At 32.2% G+C, this 21,301-nt stretch overlaps 1 protein-coding gene across 1 annotated transcript in view; it reads left to right on the forward strand.

Moving 5' to 3' along the window:
- Positions 1-21,301, forward strand: part of LOC148272498 (acetylcholine receptor subunit alpha-like) — a 67,609-nt gene that overhangs the window by 20,406 nt on the left and 25,902 nt on the right. Inside the window, exon 4 of the mRNA XM_088239964.1 lies at positions 11,332-11,468. Coding sequence (XP_088096090.1) covers positions 11,332-11,468 — 137 coding nt within the window. The remainder of the gene's footprint in view (positions 1-11,331; positions 11,469-21,301) is intronic.

Here is a 21,301-nt window from a genome sequence, read left to right on the forward strand (position 1 = left end):
CACCTTTAGATTTGGTTAAGATAGAGACAGAACAGTAATATTTTTTGTGCAACTCAAAATGTTTCTTAAACTTTCTTTAATAATCTCGAAAACTGAATAATAAAGGAGGTAAAACTTTCAAGATTTTCATAATTAGACAAATCTTCTCAAAGTCTTTACTTTCAAACTACCAAAGAGCACGTTTGAATTTCAAAATTTTATCAGTAAAATTATGCTTTTAATTGATTTATGTTGAATAATTTTGAACTGAGAAACAAAGTATTAGTAATGGTCCAAAATCCTAAAGAGGAAAGACGGTCTCTTTTTTCATCATACAAACGTATTCCCTTATTTTCTTACTTTTTTGATAAATTGTTTCTTATTGGAGCTGGGACCATCCTAACCCAAAAAAACGCCCTGATTTATCTGCCGTCTTCAGACGTACGGTACGCAAATACAATAAATACTTTTAAAAAATTAAGAATGTACTGAAACATGATTTTATAGATTTGCTCGGTATTTGGCTGGAAAATCGCAACCAGACATTATTAATGAGCTACGACATTTAAATGTGAACAAACGCGAGATAATTTTAATTTTAATAACTCCCTAGGGAGGAAATCCAGCCAGTGTGCAAGTATTTGGACATACTCAAAACATTGTTGAATTAACTACCAGGTAAAAGAAGAAGCATAAAAGTTGGAAAATTGTTTTCAGGCGTTGCCTAGTATGTGAATCGGTTCAGCCGGATGAATCTCACACACATTATAAAAGCTTCAGCTCTTTTACTTCACAAAAGTCAACAGATGGAAGAGTTCAGGAAATGTGGATATTTGAATATACGTTGTGTTGAATGTTTGAACATAGGCAAAATGGTGAATGTTACACAGTGTGTGAAGTGGCAACTTAAACCAGCCAATGACACGTCGAAAGCCCTGTAAATGCCTAGACTTCCATATTCCATTATAAAAAATGTTTTCCCTCTCCGTTGCAAAAAAATTAAATGGGAAAATAATTGATAAAAACGCCAGCTAACTGGATTATCATGCACCGTAGAAAGTGATTTAACCCAGCTTATAAGTCAAAAGATCTGTAAAAAAGATCAGGATTTTCATATATTTTTATTTTAAAATAAATTTGTCCGTCTCTTTGGCCCATTTTATCCTGATAAAATCATTTGTAAAAGGAAGATTTCCCAAAGTTTTGCGAGGAGATTTTATGGTAATTCTTCTTCTTTAGAAAGGTGATGTAACGTGTGTTAGAGGTATAAAATAATTTCGTTTTATAAATGCAAACTAAAAGTAATAATGCTGTTTACGTAACACATACGTTTACAAAGTAAAGCTTTGCAAATATGAACATACCGTTGCTTTCGTATGCGCATAATCTGATACGAATCAGAAAACATATTTTATTAAGGAAAGTTTAAACACAACACACACAGACCCACGTTTGTCATTTTTTCCCTCAATATTACGATATATTTTTTATTCTTGATAAAGCTCGTAATATTATGTGTTTTACAGTACTATTAGATTAAAACGCGATCTCTTAGATGAAGAAATGGAAATCGATTAAAGGCCGACTTTTTTGATAGGCTGATGTGCTGAACATACATGAAATCTGGCCGATAAAGAAAAAAGTTCTGGGTGTGAAATAGAACCATTACTCTTGACGAGTGCTTTAGAATTGATAGTTTTTCTCAACCAAATATATTGGAAAAGGAAATCGAGAAGTGTAGTGGTTGGTGTATTTACCTGCCATGCTTGAGGTCCTGGGTTTAGTTCCTGGAAGGGTGGACTTAAAATATGTGGTTAATACAAAATTGTAATTTTTATTTTTCTAAATACGCTAAAATTGGAACAGCAATGAAGTGCCCTATACATCACTAGATGCGAATAGAGAATATAATATGATACAAACAATGTTTTTTTTTTAATGCATTTTTTATATTTTTCTGTTGGTTTTATATTTTTACATCTGAAGGTGTATAGTGGGTTTTGTATGTTAATTTAATTGGTGTCCTGACGAACAGAAGAGTACGTCTCGAAACCGGTAGACATAGAAAAGTGGTTATTTACAAATATTTAATAACGCCTTATGAGATTAATGAGAAAATACGAGAATTTAAATCTAAGACATGCATAGTAAATTGATAAATAAAAAAAACATAGATTGTTGGGGCATGTGAACCAAATGGATGACGAAATAATGGTCAAACTGAATGACCTAACTTACTCGTAAGTTCCAAACATACTTTTGTTAGTAAAAAAATAAAGTAAAACAGTTTTTACTTCTGTTGAAGCGAAGTTTTTTTTTTTAATACATTTTTTAAATAATGAAACACTGTGCGAATACACAAGTTATATTTTTGAAGTCCTAAAAGAGAAGAATTTTTTTTTGATCATTTGTCGACAAAGTTAGGACAAATTAGAGAGACGACATTATACCATGGCGAGAGTGAATGGCAATATTGGAAGAGGACGGCCTAGAAAACTTAACGTGGTGAAGCATAAGACTGATCACCTTACCTTTACGTAACGGATGATCAATATTCGCTGTTATTACTTATGCTAATGAAACAAGCTGTTAATATTTAATTAACAGCTTGTTTCATAAGTAGAAATACAAACTTAGTCAATTGCTAAATTTGTGTATAAGTAAAATTGACATAAATATTATTGCAAATTAACAAGCTTTTTGCTTTCTAAATTATTTGTACGAATCATCCGTTTATTCAACTGGCTCATGAAATTTGTATGTGAAAATATGAATAAGGCTTTTGCCCTGAATTTCTATGAGAATTTACTTCAAGCAAATTCACAACCCACACAAACACAGTTATATCACCTGCTTTGAACCAGACTCAATAGCTGGTTTGTGGTTCAATGTGTAGTAACTCAAAAATGACATCATATTAAATGCTTTAATTTTGTTTCGCCAAGTGACAAAAATTATTCTCATCACACCCTTTATCCGCATCCGATGGAAGAATTGGAAATTTACAGAGTTGTCGCTAATTGTCCAAAATGTTTACATTTGTATAAAAATTTGACGTGTCTTCTTGAGTTACCTGTAATTGAACACGTGTAAAAACATATTTAAAAGGAATCATTTCGTTAACTCCTTCAAAACCTTGGGACTGCAAAGCAAAACTACCCTGTCCCCGAAACGTGTTGAAGGAAATTTTTTTCATTCGATTTCACGACATGCATTACGCTAAAAGAGTCAATCTAGGAATTACATAAATATAATGAGAAGTTTGACAAATTACAACAGGGATGGAGAATACCTTAAATAAGGGAATATGGAAGTCAAGGCATTTACAGGGCTTATGACCAGTCATTGGCTGGTTTAAGTGGCCACTTTACACACTGTGTAACATTCACCATTTTGCCTATGTTTGGACATCCATATTACTTCAATTCTTCCATTTGTTGATTTTAGAGAAGTTAAAGAGCAGAAACCTTTATTGTTGTGAAGAGATTCATTTGACTGAATTATTTCACATACTAGGCAACGCCCGAAAACAATTTTTCAATTTTCAAACTTGACAAAAAAAATGCGTTACAAAGTACTGCTTGTTCTTGACTTGCTGCCAGGAAAGGAAGAAATGTCAGGACTCGGGAATCGCAGAAAGGAAAGAACGGTTCGACACTTGAAATAAATACACACGAAGCTGAAACAGGAATATTTAAATATTTGTAGAGAGAAAAAGATTTTAATTTATGGCATATAACACATTTGAGGATAACTCTGTAGTGATAGTTCTTAATGTGTGAATAATTTAACTATAAATTCACAATGCGTTCCAAGTAAACAATTCAAAATTGACTAGATTTATAAAAAAATGTAGTAAATAAATGTTAGCGCATTAAAACATGTTTTAGACAAATTTCCTATAACGTTGGCAACTAAAATGGCTCAAAATTAGACAACGCAGCGGAGAGATTATAACACTCTTTCACTAATGTTCACTACGAGTATCTTTATAGTTCTTACTCTCCACTTTAGTGGTATATCTCCGTGAAAAATGACAATACTTATCAAATCATAGCTTACTTCCTTATTCACATTTTCAAAGCTCTTAATTTCCACCTATAATTTCTCTTTCTAACTTATATAGTGTTTATGCAACTTGACTGTGAAATCATCGCCAATTCGCTATCAAAAATATTTCTTCAGTAACATTTGTCAGACCATTTCTTATCAGGGTAGGAGATGACAGGTGTGTAAGCCTTGTTGTAAATTGATTGGTTACTTTTAGCTCTAATAAAGATGTAATCTGTCCTAAAACTCTACGAGTGTGAAGATTTTGGTGTGACTGTCCGATTATTTTTTTTACTCAGTTGCAATGGGTTTGTTTTCTGATACTGGTTCCAAATTAAAAAAATATATCTGAAAACAATATCGGTAACTTCTATTAAAAGAGTTTTATAGATTCAAATTGATTTTAACCTTGCGCTAGTTTCGGTGTTTTAATAATACAATATATCGCTGACACAACATACTATTTAGGATATGTAACACAATATTAATATATATTTATATATATATAGAACATATAATACAATAATTAGACAATTGTTTTAAATGAATTTATCTGCTCTTTATGCTGGCGGTTCAACATTTTGAGTTAATGGCCAGGTAGTCACATAATTATGTTACCTTCCCATTGTGATCGGAGACCAGATACCAATTCAGAAACCTGGATTAGGAGGACGACAATGAGTTGATGACAAATAGAAATACGTGGCAGCTATCTTTAGCCACCATATACTTTAAATCTAGGGTTTCCTAGGACAGCGGTGCCCGTATTTTAACGGCTATAGTGAACAGTAATGCGGTGAACAGCCGTCGTAACGGAGACTAGAGAGTGGTTTCCTAGGAAAACGGTGTCATCAACACCGTTTAACTCCGTTTTCCTAGGAACTACGACGGCTGTCCACCGCATCACCGTTTACTACGGCCGTTAAAATACGAGCTCCGCTGTCCTAGAAAACCCTAGCTTAACTAGAAGTAGACATGTATTGATGATGTTTTAAATATTAACCGCTTTTCGCGTTTCAAGAAAATATTTGATTAAAGGCCATAGATGAAAAACCAAATGTTAAGTGGAGATAACTCCGCCTCGTAATATAGTTGTTGGCTTGTTCGCCTACAATGTTTAAGGTCTGAGTCGAATTCCTAGCAGGTTGGACGTATATATTGATGTTTAATTCTGTTCTACACAGCAAAATTTAATTGACCCTGGACTGGCACCTGAAGAGTATGACTGATGATCTTGCATTGATGTATCAAATAAACAAGTCACACTGCTTTGGCGTATCAATATATCATAGTACTTGATGTATCAATTGGTGCGGATAGAGAAATAAAAGAGATAATAAATACAAGAAATAAGAATGTGGACACATGCAATATTGAGACAATCAATTACTTCTTAAATTTAAAATTTTCATTTAAAAAAATCAGAATCCCAAAGTTGCATTATTTAAAGGTTTATAAATGTATGACTATGTGCTTGAATGTATGAAGAATGTAAAGAGTTTGAATGAATTTAAAAATATTTTTTTTGTTTATATCATTACATGTATCGTTAAAGTTACTGTTAATTATAGTTTGTATACTAATTGTAAAAAAGGCTAAATTGAAAAATATATTTTTTTTAAATAAAAAAATGTTAGTAACAAACGTGCCAACCATGTTTAAGGTTTCGGATTAGATTCCTGTCGAGGTGAATATATGAAATTGGATTTAAAGGTTTTTTTACACTGCAATATTTCGTTATTTCTAGTTTGGTACCCAAAGCATAATACTGGTTACCTTTTCTTTCATGTAACAAAATAATTCATTCCATTGTGCCATGTGCACTACAGCGTTAGTAAGGTGAAATGATTGTTATGAAAAAAAAAACCTTCGACGTTTTAAAAGTTATTGTATTTTACTTCTCGTTTGCAGATTATATTTTTTGTCTTCGCCGTACAAGTTTATTAAACGTGAATACCTTGTCAGTGTAATTTGGACGCTTGAAATAACACGTACTGTTTTCTTGGCAACAGTACTGCGGAAAATGTATTAGAAAAATATGAATGACAATAACCGAAATTTGGTCGGACTTTCGGACCTGTTTTAATTTATTCAATATTTTAATTTTAATTTTGATAAAGCAATCTCTAAATCTATCTTCATTGGAAAAACATAGAACTGAGATGGACCTAACATGCATTTTATTAATACGTAATGCTATGGAATAAGTGATGTCCCATCTTTGTTGCAATCAATTTCTTTAAATGCTCCCAACCATGTCACCAAAAGTCAAAACCTGCTATTCATCAATTCTTCTAAGAGCAACTTTTGTTTTTATGCCCCAACGTCCAAAATGTGTAGATGAGTTAATTTGTCACACAACTTGGAATATTTCGGGACAGATGAACATTTATTGAGATTTTAAAAAAAAATTTATAGAAAATCAAACTCGGTAAAAAATTATTATAATGACACTTTGTAATTTTTTACCACATACGAGTTTAATATAATAACACTTCTAGTTTCAGGTATTCTGAATTACCCATAATCAGGTGCAAATATAAATTAAACTAAAATATACAGATTTGTACTTATGATAGGGTTGGTCGGGTGGAAGGGGCAAAACAGTGTGAGCCCCTTTACCTCACACTGCTGTGCCCCTTCCACCTTCCACTTATATAATTTTTTAGCACTTTTATGTGGTGTTCTAGTGTTTTATTTAAATAAATTTTAAAATAATCTTCCACAATTAAATGCTGAAACAATATACAAATATAATGTTAAAAAATAAATAAATGTTTAAATCAACAATGTTTTAGTAGGCCCAAATGCTTGCAGACTTTCCTCAATTCAGTTCAATTCAGACTCTGAATTTCCTCCCTAGGGAGCTTTTCATATTTAAATTGGTTTCAACAAAGATGGAAAACATTTTTGAGAAGGAAATATGGAAGTCTAGGCATTTACAGGGCTTACGATCTATCATTGGCTGGTTTAAGTCGCCACTTTACACACTGTGTAACATTCACCATTCAGCCCGTGTTTGAACATCCACATTTTCTCAACTCTTCCATTTGTTGACTTTTGTGAAGTAAAAGAGCTGAAACCTTTATTTATGCTGGTGAGATTCATCTAATTGAATTATTTCACCTACATACTAGGCAACGCCTGAAAATGTTATTTTTTCAATTTCTATACTTTATTATCACGTGGGTGAGATTCATCCGGCTGAACCAAATCACCTACTAGGCATCGCCTGAAAATAATTTTCTAATTTATATACTTCTTTTACCAGGTAGTCAATTCAACAATGTTTGAGTATGTACAAATGCTTGGAGACTGACTGGATTTCCTTCCTAGGGAGTTATTTATATTTCAATTTTTTTCAACAGAGAGGGACAACATTTTTGAGCATGGTGAATGTTACACAGTGTGTAAAGTGGCCACTTAAACCAGCCAATGACAGGTTATAAGCCATGTAAATGCCTAGACTTCCCCATTCCCTTCTCAAAAATGTTTTCCCTTTCTGTTGAAATAAATTAAAAAATGTTCAAATACTTGTATATCGTATTCGCTACGACTTTTTTAGTTATTAAAATCACAAAAAAGAATTTACACCGCCCCCGACATCGCTAGTTATGGTCGGTCCATATGACTAAAGTCCTGTGTTGAGTTGGAAAAAATAATAAGCTTAAAGAATGTAATACAAAAATAATATTATTCAAAAGAAGAACATCATTGAAAAAATAACACATAAACAAAGACGAGCAATTTTCGATTTACATGAAAAAACCCAACTTAAATATTTAAAAAATTATCAAGAAGTTACATATTAAATCCCAACTCAAAATCCCACCCCGCAAGGAAAATCCAGTCTTGACCGCTATCTTGAAAATAAATTTTGGCCTTGAGAGCTTAATACGCTATTCCAAAATATAAAACACTCTCGGTGCGATAAAGGAGAGGTGTCTCTGAGCGAAATGCGTACGGATTTTGAGTATAACGTAATTCATATACTAGAAAAACCTTGTTCGAACATTTTGCTGAGACTTCTATCTATTGGTCAGCCAAAAGTGTGTCAATGCTTGTTTTAGGTAAAATTGTCTTACATCCCAGCACTTTCATGCACAGGGATGACTGTTTTGACAAATATTTTTGAAGGCACCGGAATATGATTCTTAAAAATAATTTCTGCAAAATTATTTAAATTATCAAAAATTATACAATTATACTTACTATAGTTTTGTACTGAAAATTCAATTTTACTCTCTAGACAATTGGAAGTAACTCTGTCAACTTTCCTTGTCGAGGCCTTGACTTTTTACGTCTTTGTAAACAGAAAAATTGTAGTTTTCTTTTAATTATAAGCAATGAAATTAAACATAATTTTAAAATAATTTATTTGAACCCTTTGGCCAATTTAACAAGTATCGTCAAAACTAAAAATTAAGAATTAGTAAAAATATTTTGAGTTTGTCCAAATTTTTGTAGACAAGGACTGGATTCAACTCCCTGGGGAGCTGTTTATATTAACATATTACAATATGCCAAAATGCCTAGACTACTATACTACCTTCTCTTAAATGTTCTTCATATCTGTTGTTATATGTTAATGAATGAGTAAATTAAGAAGAGATGAGTCCGACTGGTGATGTAGTAGTTGGCGTGTTTGCCTACCATATTTGAGGTCTGAGTAAAATTTTTGATGGCTTGGACTTGAAATTTTGGTTTTGCATGTGGTTCTACACCGCAATATTTTATTGTGGCACCTGAGGTGTAAATCTAAATTGTATACTCAATGTTCTCCTAGCTACCAGCGCTGAACGTAAAAAGTCTTCCGTTCGGTAGCAGCTGGTGACGGGCTTTATGGGTTCTTGTAGGACTAGCTTTAAAGATTTTAATGGAATGTTCGTAGTATTAAGAAACGATATATCATACAACCACGGTGTTATTGTGTCCGCCTCGTAGTGCAAGAAGTCTCGGTTTCAATTCATGAAATATTTCTTTAAAAATATGTTTTAAACTAAAATATTTCATAGAAACTGGCCTGGTACTTAAAACATACGACTGGTCTTTAAAACACCAATACACTGTCCTTTGTACCACACAGTTAAGAAAGGGAAATGACGATAGTGATAAATACAAGGAACAATAAAATAAGTACTTTCTCCTTGTGAAATAAATGTATTTGCTGTCGCAAAATAAGGATGCCAACGCGAACCTTATATTTTACACCATAGTTAGTCACCATATAAGCGTAGGCATCTTATTTCATCAAAACACATAGCATTCAAAAACACTTAACCGCCACGTTATTGTGTTTAGTATAAAAAAATATGTTACTAATCCTGCTGGAAAGATACGTTTGTTCCTGCCACTCATGAAACTAGAACTTTATAGAATGGAGTGGACCAAATATTCAATTCTCTGAATTAATCAGACTGTCAATAATGCGCTGTTTAGAAAATACGCCTCTATAGAAACAATCCGCCCACGTTCGTGTTTGGACGAGTCCCAAGTCATTAAGGGAATCCTTATTACATGAATATTAGATTTGAAATTCAGAATATGGAAGAAAAACATTTGCTTGGTTTGTTTACATGAAGAATTTAATTAAATTTGTACTCGGTATTTGCTCTGAAGTATTCATATGAAATCAAATACAGATTTTCTGGACAATTTCTTAAGTTGAAATAGGAAAGAATAAAAAAACCGAAATAATACATCCATACTAATATTTTAAATGCGAAAGTGTGTTTGTTTGTTTGTTTGCGTTTCTAACTCGTCTGAACGGAGTGACTGATTGACATATTTTTTTGCATATGGATAGCCGGTAAGGGGAGAAGTAAAATATAAAACTTATTATTCATCCAGAATTTTAACAATTACAATTATAAAAATATGTTACATATTAACGAGTAGGCGGTAAGGTGGAATGTCTAAAAAAATACAATTTGAAATGAATTTTTTAAATTTCTTTAATTAACTTGCTTTATCTATAGATGGTTTGGTTTGCTTTTCGTTTTGGTTTTGCAGCAAGATTTTGGATTTGAAAAACAGAAAAGCGATGCAATGACGCCATAGACTAATGGGTCGTCGTACTTCCTTAATAAATAATAATAATAAATAATAATAATAAATAGTATTAATAAATTTCGACAATTTTTATAGCGCTGTTATCGTGAGTAATCACTTCAAGGGTGCTGTACATTAAACTTAAATATAAAAAAAGGTCCATCTACAGGCAGACTCTTAATAACTATTTACTAACAGAAACATTTTACGAATCATGTAATACATTTAATATGGTACTTCTTAAAATATCATCTAAAACGTAGCATTTTCAAGTCAGGAAACGATTTTACAAATAAACAAGTTTTAAATTTTTTTCTGAAAAGGGATTCTGTTGCACAGTTTTGAACTTCTGAAGGTAGAGCATTCCTTGCCAAAGGTTTGGCTATTGCAAAAGTCCTATTGCCGAATTTGGAACTCTGGTTGGGTGAATGAGGTTGTATCACCTTCCCTACAGCAGAACAGGAGGCTGAGCGGAGAGTGTCGCCTATCTGCCAGCTCTTCCAGAACGCAGAGTTCCTTAATAGTTGAAAGACCAAGCTTCTTTTAATCCTCATTAAATATATCATTCCATCGGGAAAACTCTGATTGATAAACCAAAACTCTTATTGATAAACGTCACAACTAATTGATTACGTAAATACTTTCTCCGTAATACCACGCGAGTGAAACCGCAGGTAAAAGCTAGCACTTAAAAACAAATTAAAACATTTTGTCACTTCCACATAAAACATGTGGTAAATAAGTGCTGGTGAAAATGGGATATAAAAAAAGTTTTATTGCCTGCGGTAAAAATTAGAGTATTTAATTTTAAGCGAAGTTTCTCTAAACTGCATGAAAAAATGAATAAAAAGGGTTTCAATAAATACGAACTACTTTAGAGTACGTCACAAATTCTCTCAAATCAACCAATGATATTGTGATAGATTTCTGGTTTCCGGGAAACTAACTCACCAATCAGTAGAACTCACCGACTAAAACTTGTAACGTCACGGGCGGAGTAATAAAAAAAATTGAAAATTTAAAAAATCAAAGCGCTGATAGTTCTATATACATTTAAAAAAAATATAAATGTTTGGCTTAATTTGATGGTCTTTGTACAAATGAAACAATATTTTTTTGAAAGTTGGTAAATAAATATACTATAAAAACATTAAACTGTTTCATAATTTATGGATTTCTAGAAAACAAAACTGGAAAATGACATTAACGAATTTTTTACCAATGACTGAAATTTTTAATTGGATTTTCTAGGTGAGTCTGTCCATTTCTATCCTGCTGTCTCTCACTGTGTTCTTCTTGCTACTGGCCGAGATTATTCCACCAACCTCTCTCGTGGTTCCTTTACTGGGAAAATTTGTCCTCTTCACTATGATATTAGATACGTTTAGGTGAGTACAATATATGGTTCATTACAAAATAATTTGTCAGTGTATGAATCGTCATAAAAAATAATGATAGTATTTTTTTACACCTAAGTTATTTATGCAAGTAATAAATTATATATTATGTGTAAGTTGTATTTTTTTACTCTTTCAGCCCGGCTATTTATTCAAATGTACACGAAATTAAAGATTTATAATACATATTCACATTCCTACCAAATTTAAAAAGAAGCATATTTAACTGGTATCCTTAAGGATACCAGTTAAGTACGTCTTTATTTGTTTATGGTTATATTGGTAGTCGGCGTCAATCATATTATTTTGATAGCTAACTTCTGGCTGGTTTGTATATTTTAAAGTGAATTCGTATAGTTTTTTTTAAATGCAATAAAATAAAGATTTTAATGATAGTACGTATGTAGTCCTACCAGCAGGACTTTGCGACCTACCTGTAGAAAACACGTTTTTTCGTTTTACGAGGATGTTTTTATCTGCTAGCAGGACGCCTTTAAAAAATATGCTTGTATAGTATATCTTTTTTTCTCTTACCAAGTTTTTGAGTCATGTTTTTACGATCAGTCCAGACGAAACGTCTGAGCATAAGACATGGCGTCCGCGTAATGGCAAAAGCTATATTTATAATAAACAAAATGGCAAAAACACATCCTGGTAGCAGTAGGTACATATAGATAGGATGAATACTGCCAGCAGGGCAACCCTTATTCAGTCATACAAGTCGTTCCGCAAGCGACTACCAAAAAGAGGCTCCAACAAGGAGTAAAAATTATTAAAAGGCTTATACAGGCATAAATAAAGTAATAAAATAACCAATAATCATAAGCAGTTAACCCTTAATTATTATAAAACCAAATAAATACATTATTATAAGCACACGCAAATGGGGGGTGAGATGGCAATTACAATTTGCGTGGGTATTATTTAAATTATTTGTTGATCTGCGTTAATTTTTCCGGGTAAAGAAAAGATGCGTTTGCGCGATAATAGCAGATGCGGACAAGAACGGTATGCGGTTAAACAAACCACAGCAGACGAAAATTCTACCTTCAGGAAGTCAGGAAAAGGTATCAGGGATAGGAATCCGGATGCAAATTTGTAATTTCGTAAGTTTTATTTTTATTTAATAAGTTTTAAAGTTTTGAATTCCTTTATATTTATCTGGATTGTTATTTTAAATTTGATTGTTTTTTTAATTTTTAATGGGGTTGTGGTCCATGTCTAGTGTTGTGGATTCACAGATCTAAGGTCTGGAGTTCGAATCCTACTCTACCTTAACTTGATTTACATTTTCTAATAGTGAGTTATTTACAACTCGTTGAAAATGGCCACCAATATTGAAATATTTTGATAAATTATAAAAGCGCTAGTATTTTTACTATTTTTAATACATGAAATCGCTCTAATGTACATATATGTAAGAAAAATCATTATTTTCATTCAGAAAACGTAAGGCGGTGTTGTGTTTCATCGTTTCTGCTTATTTAAACTTAATTATAAATTCAATTAAATTTGATTCGTAAACAGCTAAAAACCGTGATAGCAAAACAACCATGCGCTTTGACTTATAATTATAGGACGGAAAATTATCATCAGAGGTTGATTAAAACAGTACTTAAGTTCATCGGGTTAAGCGGGTACTTGTCGCTAGTTTGGCGAATTAAGCGGACTGTGTTATGTAAGGACCAGCACTCGTGCTATTCTCAAAACTACTCATAATTTAGTATTGTACTTGAACCTAAAACCAAATTGAATCAGAAGGTTGCGTGTTCATATCACGTCGAGGTCACCACTGTCGAGACCTTCAAACGATACGTTTGTATTATTAAATGATACGTGATTAGGATAACTCGCATGAGTTTTTTTCACTAAATTTACAAATGGCGAGATAATTTATAATCAAGAATTTTAGAAATTAGATGTCACTATTTCGGAGGCTGTCAGTGTGGAAAAAAGAACGATCTCTCTTGCGTTCATCTTTTATATTGTTTTTGAAAGCACCCCCTGTTGTGGAAGTTGCGAATTGCGTGATGTTTAGACATGAAACCACGTAAATAAGTAATGATATGAAATGATCAAATAAATAGTGTTCATTATCAAAGTTGTAAGGCCTTCAATATCAAAGACGGCCAAACGTCCATTTCAGTTTATGCATTTTTGTTATTTTTTTATTTCACATAAATTTTTTTACTGAAAACTCGGGGCCTATTTCCATAACGCAGGTTCCAAAAATGATTATCTTTCACCATCATCATTCCCCTCTAGCACCCAGTGAGTTTTGATCAGTCTTACGCTTCAGGTGCCATTCCATAATCAATGAAGTGCTGCAGTTTCTACATTTAAAATCAATATTTTACTCATATTCTGTCAGGAATCAAACCCAGGACTTCAAGAATCGTAGATAAACACTCAAACCACTTAATAAGAAGCCGTACATATCTCCACGCGATATCCTTATTCAGGATGTTTACCTGAGAGCAAGCATCTAGTCGAAAACACTCTTCACAAGGTTTTTCCCTTTCATACACATAAATGTAAATGTAAATGTGAGTAAATGGAGTCTAGAATTTCAACCGTCCATGCGCTCAGTACCTGCAAGACTTGTTGTTATCTAAATTCCAATTTTATACATTTGCTTTTTATTACGTTTTTTAAAATATCACTAAAACTCTAAACTTCATTGTTAAAAAAAAAAATTCAAAAAAAAAATGTAAATAGGGGCTAGATTTCTTATTGTCCACGCGCTTTGTAGCTGCAAGACGGTCTGTTATCTAGCTCATATATATCATAATTGTAATATATCATAATTGGAGACGAGGAACTAGAATCCCAACCGTCCATGCGCTCTGTAGCTGCAAGACGTGTTGGGATATTTATTTATTGTACAGCGCCCTTGAGGTGATTTCCAAAAATGGCGCCATATAAATTATCCAAACATTATTATTACTATACACAGAACTACATTTTTCATCTGCCTGTTTATCCATATTCATTTGATAATTGTTTTAAAAATTAAATAACTAATCAACATAATCGTTGCCGTTCAGGAAAAAATACACTGACTAGTAATATGCCATTCAAAATGTTAAATTCCAAAATAAATTATTTTTTGTTAGTAAAAAAACAGTGGCATGACTCAATAAAATTTCAAAAAGTGTAAATGATTACTGGCAGATATAATTTATTGGCTGTTGAGTAAGAGTTTTATCAGTTTTTATATATGACACTTTTCTATCTAATTACAACATTTTGCTTGTGTTTAGGTATTAATGTAACAAAACAAAATGAATTTTTTACCCTTGAAAATAGACGTACTATATCTGAATTATGCTATGTATATAAATTATTAAATAATAAAGTAGACTTTTTTAACCTACTCTTCAAAATTAATCTTAATGTCCTCTTTCGCTTGACAAGAAAAAAGTATTTATTCAATCTGTAGCATTAACTATGCACAACACTCTTTTCTCTATCGTTCTTGCTCTAACTTTAATCCTTTTTTTTCATCTATTGATATATTCAACACGCCCCTTAATTTATTTAAAAATAACTAAAGACTGATTATTTCTGGCTGCGATACGATCCCACATGCTATTTAATGATGCTCACACTAACACACAACTGAACACTTACTTCCACATATACACAAACACCTATACACTTATTCTCATACTAATACACATTAACACACCCTTTTGTTGTACCACAATTTTTATAATTTAACTTATAATTAAACACACAAGAGTTTATAATTAAACTTTTAAATACATATTTGTATTTTATTTTATTTTATTTATTTAAATATACGCCCGATGGGCATTTTTAAGGACATATTTATACATAGAAAATTATTATAAAGAAAAATAGAAAGACACAATAGTATATAGTTGACTTTGTGGGAGTGAAAGCTGGAGAGAGGTGTTTATAATTGAATTTGATTCAGTGAAGACAACTTGTTATCAAAGAAATCAAGACTGGTATGTTTATTGGCAGACCTAAGAATTCTGGGCATAAGGGAAAGAAAAGCATAGCTAGTTCTATGGTAATCGGTATGAAAGAGGTAGTTTTGTCTGAGGTTTCTAGTTGGGATATTCAATTTTATTGAGCTCAGTAGTTCAGGCGCATCAAAGAGTGAGTTGAGAATTTTAAATAGGGCTAGAAGGTCGGATTTATTTCGACGGTCTTGAAGAGAAGATATTATACGACATTAACATTATGTTACAAAGAATCACCTTTGTTTACCCAGTAACACTTTGTAAAAAGGTGCTTCTGACAAAAACATTTGAATTAAAACTCTTATCCCGTAGTTTTAAATTCTTCTTCGTTACTTTTTTAGTACTAACACATTTAATTTTAAAATAAAGATACTAGTCTTGAAGGTTTCACAAAAGCAATAAAATCAGACACTAGTTTTATCAAATATAATGTGCATTGAAGTATCACACTTTTATTTAGATAGTACCCTTATTACATAGAATTTTCATAAGCACATTTGAATGTTTTTGTAAAAATAGTTTTTTGTAAATGTTTTTTGTCAGTTTGAAGATTAACCGAAATGACTAGTTATTCTATGAAAGATTTTGGTATTATCGATTTGTTTATTAGTAGGAGTTTTCCTAGGCCATTTCCCGATTTCCCAATCGGAATTAATCGCAGAAGAAATGAACAATGCAGATTGAAATTCACGGAAGCGATTTTAGTTCAAACAAAGCCACCCACTATTTGATAGGATGCTGGATTATTCACTTGATTGAACTTTAAAAAAAAATACGTATACGTAAATATGTACCAACATGTATTATTTTTTAACATATTTTAAGTACTTGTTTTTGCTTGCTTGAATTAATTCAAATTCGAATATCTGATTCAGTTTCAATGCTGCAGAGCAGCGTTTATTTTATAAATAAAAAAATACATAAAAGAATTTGTTATACACTAAGTCTAAAGACTTTTTGGCGAGACACATTTTTTTTTTTTTATGACAGGTTTATGTTACATTTATTTTATTTGTATTTTACAAATTTATTTATAAAAAGGCACTATAAAGTATCTAAAAGATATTTCTTCAGTTCTTTTTTTTTCATTTGAAGATCTTTCATGTTAACGATGGTTTGTGGGAGATCATTGAACAATCTTAAAACAACGCAATTTAATGTTTGCTCTCCGAAGTAATTTGTAATTCGGGGAACAAACAGGGAGCCCTTTGTTTTTAATCTAGTGTTGTGAGTGTGGGAAACTCTTTTTCTATATTCCGGATCAACAAAGTGATCTACAATCAATTTTTAGTCACAAAGTTGTTTTACCGGCAGGACATTACAGAATTAAAAATATACACCTTTTCCCATATGTTTCGCCTCACAGATTACTTCGATGAGGAGCCGAAATGGAAACAGATCACTTCTTGGTGGTATCAAGAGTAATCTTGTTTCAAGGATGGCGGTCCAAGACCCGCAAAATGCAGGCGCCTTCTAGAGTCAAAGTTGAAAAACTCCAAAATGATTGCATAAAAGATAAATTTGAAAGGGCCGTAAATCTTAGACTGATTGATGAATGTGTAGAAAATATGAGTATTGATGCAATGTGGGAATGTTTGAAAAATGGTATGTGTGAATCTGTGATGGAAGTATGCGGTATAACGAAACAAGGAAGAAAGAAAGGTGATGCTTGGTGGGACGATGGAATAAAAAAATAGTGCAAGAAAAGAAAGAAGCATGGTTAAATCTACTGACAGTGAATAAAGCGATTGGTAGTAGGTATGCAGAATTAAAAAGCACATATAATGAATGTAAGAAGAGAGTGAAACAAGGTGTGTGTGAACGAAAGAAATTGTTGAAAGAAAAAGAGGGAATCAAAATGACCGAGAACTTCCAAGAAAATATAAAGATATTCTGAAAAGTGGTGAAAAATTCCCGAAACAGTAATGAAAGTGGATGTATGACAGCTATCAAAGAAAAAAATGGGAAAATGGTGACCAATGATTGTGGAATAAAAACAATATGGAAGGAATACTTCGAGGAGGTGTATGAAACACATACAGGAAATATAAGCACTGCAGCACCTCCTCAGGTAGGTTTAAATGCATATGATGGTATGACAGAGATAAGAATGGAAGAAATAAGAATTGCTGCCAAATATATGAAGAATGGAAAAGCGCAAGGTTTTGATAATGTTGCTACAGAGTTTATAAAGGCGGGTGGTGAATTATTTTATGTATGGCTGCACAAACTTTTCTGTTTAGAAGAAGAATACACTCCTCCAGGCTGGAGAAGGGCTGTTGTTATGCCTATTTACAAGGGAAAAGGTTCAAGAGTAGAATGCGGAAATTATAGAGCAATCAGCCTTTTGAGCGCTGTTGGCAAAATGTATAGGAGAGTACTGATTGAGAGAGTAAGAAAAGTTACAAAGGATAGAATGTGGGATATTCAGAGCGGTTTTATGAATGGAAGAGGATGTATGGATCAAATATTTGCTTTACGAAACATGACAGAAATTTCTTGCTAAAAACCAAAAGCTTTTCTGCGCATTTGTCGATCTGCAAAAAGCGTTTGATAGAGTTGACAGAGAAAACATATGGAAGGTGTTATCGGAGTACGGAGAAAACTGAAATCTAACACGTGCTATTGCTTCTCTGTATAAAGACAGCACAGCATGTGTTAGGGTAAACGGATCATACACATCGTGATTTGACATTCATAAAGGAGTGAGGCAGGGATGTGTTATATCACCATGGCTGTTCAACGTGTATATCGATAACTGCATGAAAGAACTGAAAGGCTTAAAAATGGGGGCAAAAATGGGTGATTTAAATTTCAATTGTCTTTTGTATGCTGACGATGCTGTACTCCTTGCTAACAACAAAGAGGAACTGCAATTCTTGGTATTGTTACCGGTATTGTTAGGTCTACGATGTATGCAAGAGAAGCGATTTGATGATGATTGTCGATAAATCGAATGTGATGGTTTTTGAAAGAAATGAAAGTATGACTAAATGTGAAATCACTGTAAATGGAGTTATACTAAAACAAGTAGAGGAATTTGTGTATCTGGGAATTATGTTCACTAGGGATGGAATGACTGAGAAAGATATTGAAAGGAGGGTGAGTGCCGGGAACAGAGTGAACGGTGCACTTAAATCGACCTTGGCAAATAAATGCTTGTCACAAGAGGCAAAATTGGCAGTTCACAACGGAGTCCTGGTCTCGTCCCCGATGTATGGGAGCGAAGTATGGACTTGGAAAAACAGGGATGAAAGTAGGCCGAATGCTGTCGAAATGCGATCTCTCAGGCGAATGTGTGGTAAAATTATGTACGATAGATGCGCAAATGTTAAGATCCGTACATTATGTAAGGCTGAGACAAGCATTATCGACAAAATCAAGAAAGGAGCTCTGCGCTGGTTTGGACATGTAGAACGAATGGACAGCGAAAGAACGGCTAAGAATATTTACAATGCCAATGTGGATGGATGCAGAAATAGAGGAAGACCGAGAAAGACATGGCATGACCAAATCTAACAAATACTTAAATATGGACGTGTCAAAAGTCAGAATAATCGGCGCGCGAGCATGAGAAGATGTATGAATGTAGAGGAAGCGAGATCTGTATGCAAAGACAGAGTGTTTTGGCGTTCTATCCTCTCTACCTACCCTTACGGGGAAACGGCGTGATGGTTTGTTTGTGTTTGTTTGTTAATTTTGAAGTTTCAAATTACTAAATAAATTTGAAAAGAGTCACTCTCCAATCACAAGAGCAAGTCTCTTTTTTATGGAATGTTTCAGTCATAACATTAACTAATTGTATAATAGTAGATTGTAATAGAAAAAAAAACATGTGTCATTTTATGTAAATTTATTAATTAATAAATATAATGCAGTGCCCTATACAACGGTTGGTATGGATAGAGATGTGATAATGATGATCATTCTTGTAGAGGGTAAAATCCCAGAAAGGCTACAAATATTTTGTCAGATTCAAAATATTCTTGCTAGAAATTTAGTGTTTTTTGTGAATTAACGAAAACAGGAATCATTTTCGTATGTGTTAGGGGTTCTAAAGTGATGTAAAAATCTTCCCTTACATTTTTATGACGTGTTGATACCCCTTCGCTTCGTGTCGCCATAAATGTGTAAATATTTATCTCCCTTGTATCGGGAGAGAGAAGAGGGAGGCCCTAATATTTATGCCGCCACCCCGTGTCTACCTTACAGGACACACATATTTTTTATGTCAGTTTCAGGGAAGGCGCTCGAATCCGTTCGAGATAAGAGCCACGAACGATAAAAGTGAAATTTAACCATTCGTTTTTGCATGAGTATTATATTATTATGTTCCATGGGTGTGCAGAAGGTTAATTTCGTAGGTTTCACCATAATAGTTGATAGTCCTCAAGGACTGTTCAAGTACAGACTGGATCTGATTAATCACTATTTAAGCAATTTGCAATCAGGTGCTTAAACAATAGTTTAATATTTTACTTAAAAAGCAGAAAAAAAACTGATACAAATTTAAAAATTGAAAAATACATAATCATACAAGTAATACATTATTACAAAAATTAAATACATTTTACAATAAAAAAATTAAATCCAGTGAATAAAGTTTACTTCGTACGATTAACAAGTTTTTTTGACAAAAAAAAGTTTTTTTTAATTTAATAAATATACCAACAATATTTTGAGTTTGACCAAATTTTTGTAGACAAGGACTGGACAAGGAGGAAATTTCTGGACCAGGAAGAAAACACTTAAACCAGCCAATAACAGGTCATAAGCCCTGTGGATGCCTAGACGTTCTTCATCTCTGTTGTTAATAATAAAATACTATACAATGCATAAATATAAATAGATACTTACATTTAAAATGTTTTTTAAAAAAAGCGGGTTGTTTAAATGTTTTAAATTGATCAATACACTAAAAAATAATTTAAAACAAAACAAAACAATGGTAGGATTATTTTTTTTTTTTTAATTTGATAAATATCATATATCTTCTATAAAATTTTGTAAAATAAAATATTTTACATAGATTTACATGTTATGTTTTAAAATTATTTTGATATTCAGTTAATTTAATATGCATACCTACATACATTATACATGTTCCTTGACAAAAACAGTTTATTGAAGTTGAAAAATATACATAACAAAATTCACTAAATAAAAAAAAAGTTACTAAATACATAAAATTTACATGTTCTCTGACGAACACCATTTATTTCATATCATAAATTAATCTATATATATATGAAAGGCAATGTATGTCCTCAATAGACTAAATAATTCTTTAATAGACTGATTTTCGTGCGGTTTTTAGCAAAATGATTAACTTTGTTACGAGCATATTTATAGCTTTACAATTTATTTTATTTTTTTTAAAAGAGGAACATTAACGTAAATAATAAAATAGTATTAACATGAGTAAAACATATATATTATGTATTGTGGAGATATTGAGCCGAGTAACAAACCATTGATTGTAATATAGTGGTTGGCGCCTTCGCCTAACATATTTGGTCCTATGTTTGATTCCTGACGGAGTGGACATAAATTTTTCTACTGCTATATTTTTTTTGTTTTATGGTTTGAAACCTAAATAAAGAAAAAAAAATATTTATTTTCAAGTGAAATATGTATAAAAAAAAAAAATGAAATCTAATTTCTGTTTTTTTAGAATTTTATCTAATACGAAATAATGTTCTTATCTCACAGGTTTTGGGCAAAATGTAAATATCCGTTTTATATAGATTTAAATATAAACGGGTATAATTTGACAAGTATCTTAATCTTTTGCTTTATCGTAAAGAATGTGTAACAATAATTCTCATA

This window comes from Micrasema longulum, unplaced genomic scaffold (assembly GCF_059751315.1).
Source record: "Micrasema longulum isolate JH-2025_06_02 unplaced genomic scaffold, ASM5975131v1 h1tg002317l, whole genome shotgun sequence".
Taxonomy (NCBI): domain Eukaryota; kingdom Metazoa; phylum Arthropoda; class Insecta; order Trichoptera; family Brachycentridae; genus Micrasema; species Micrasema longulum.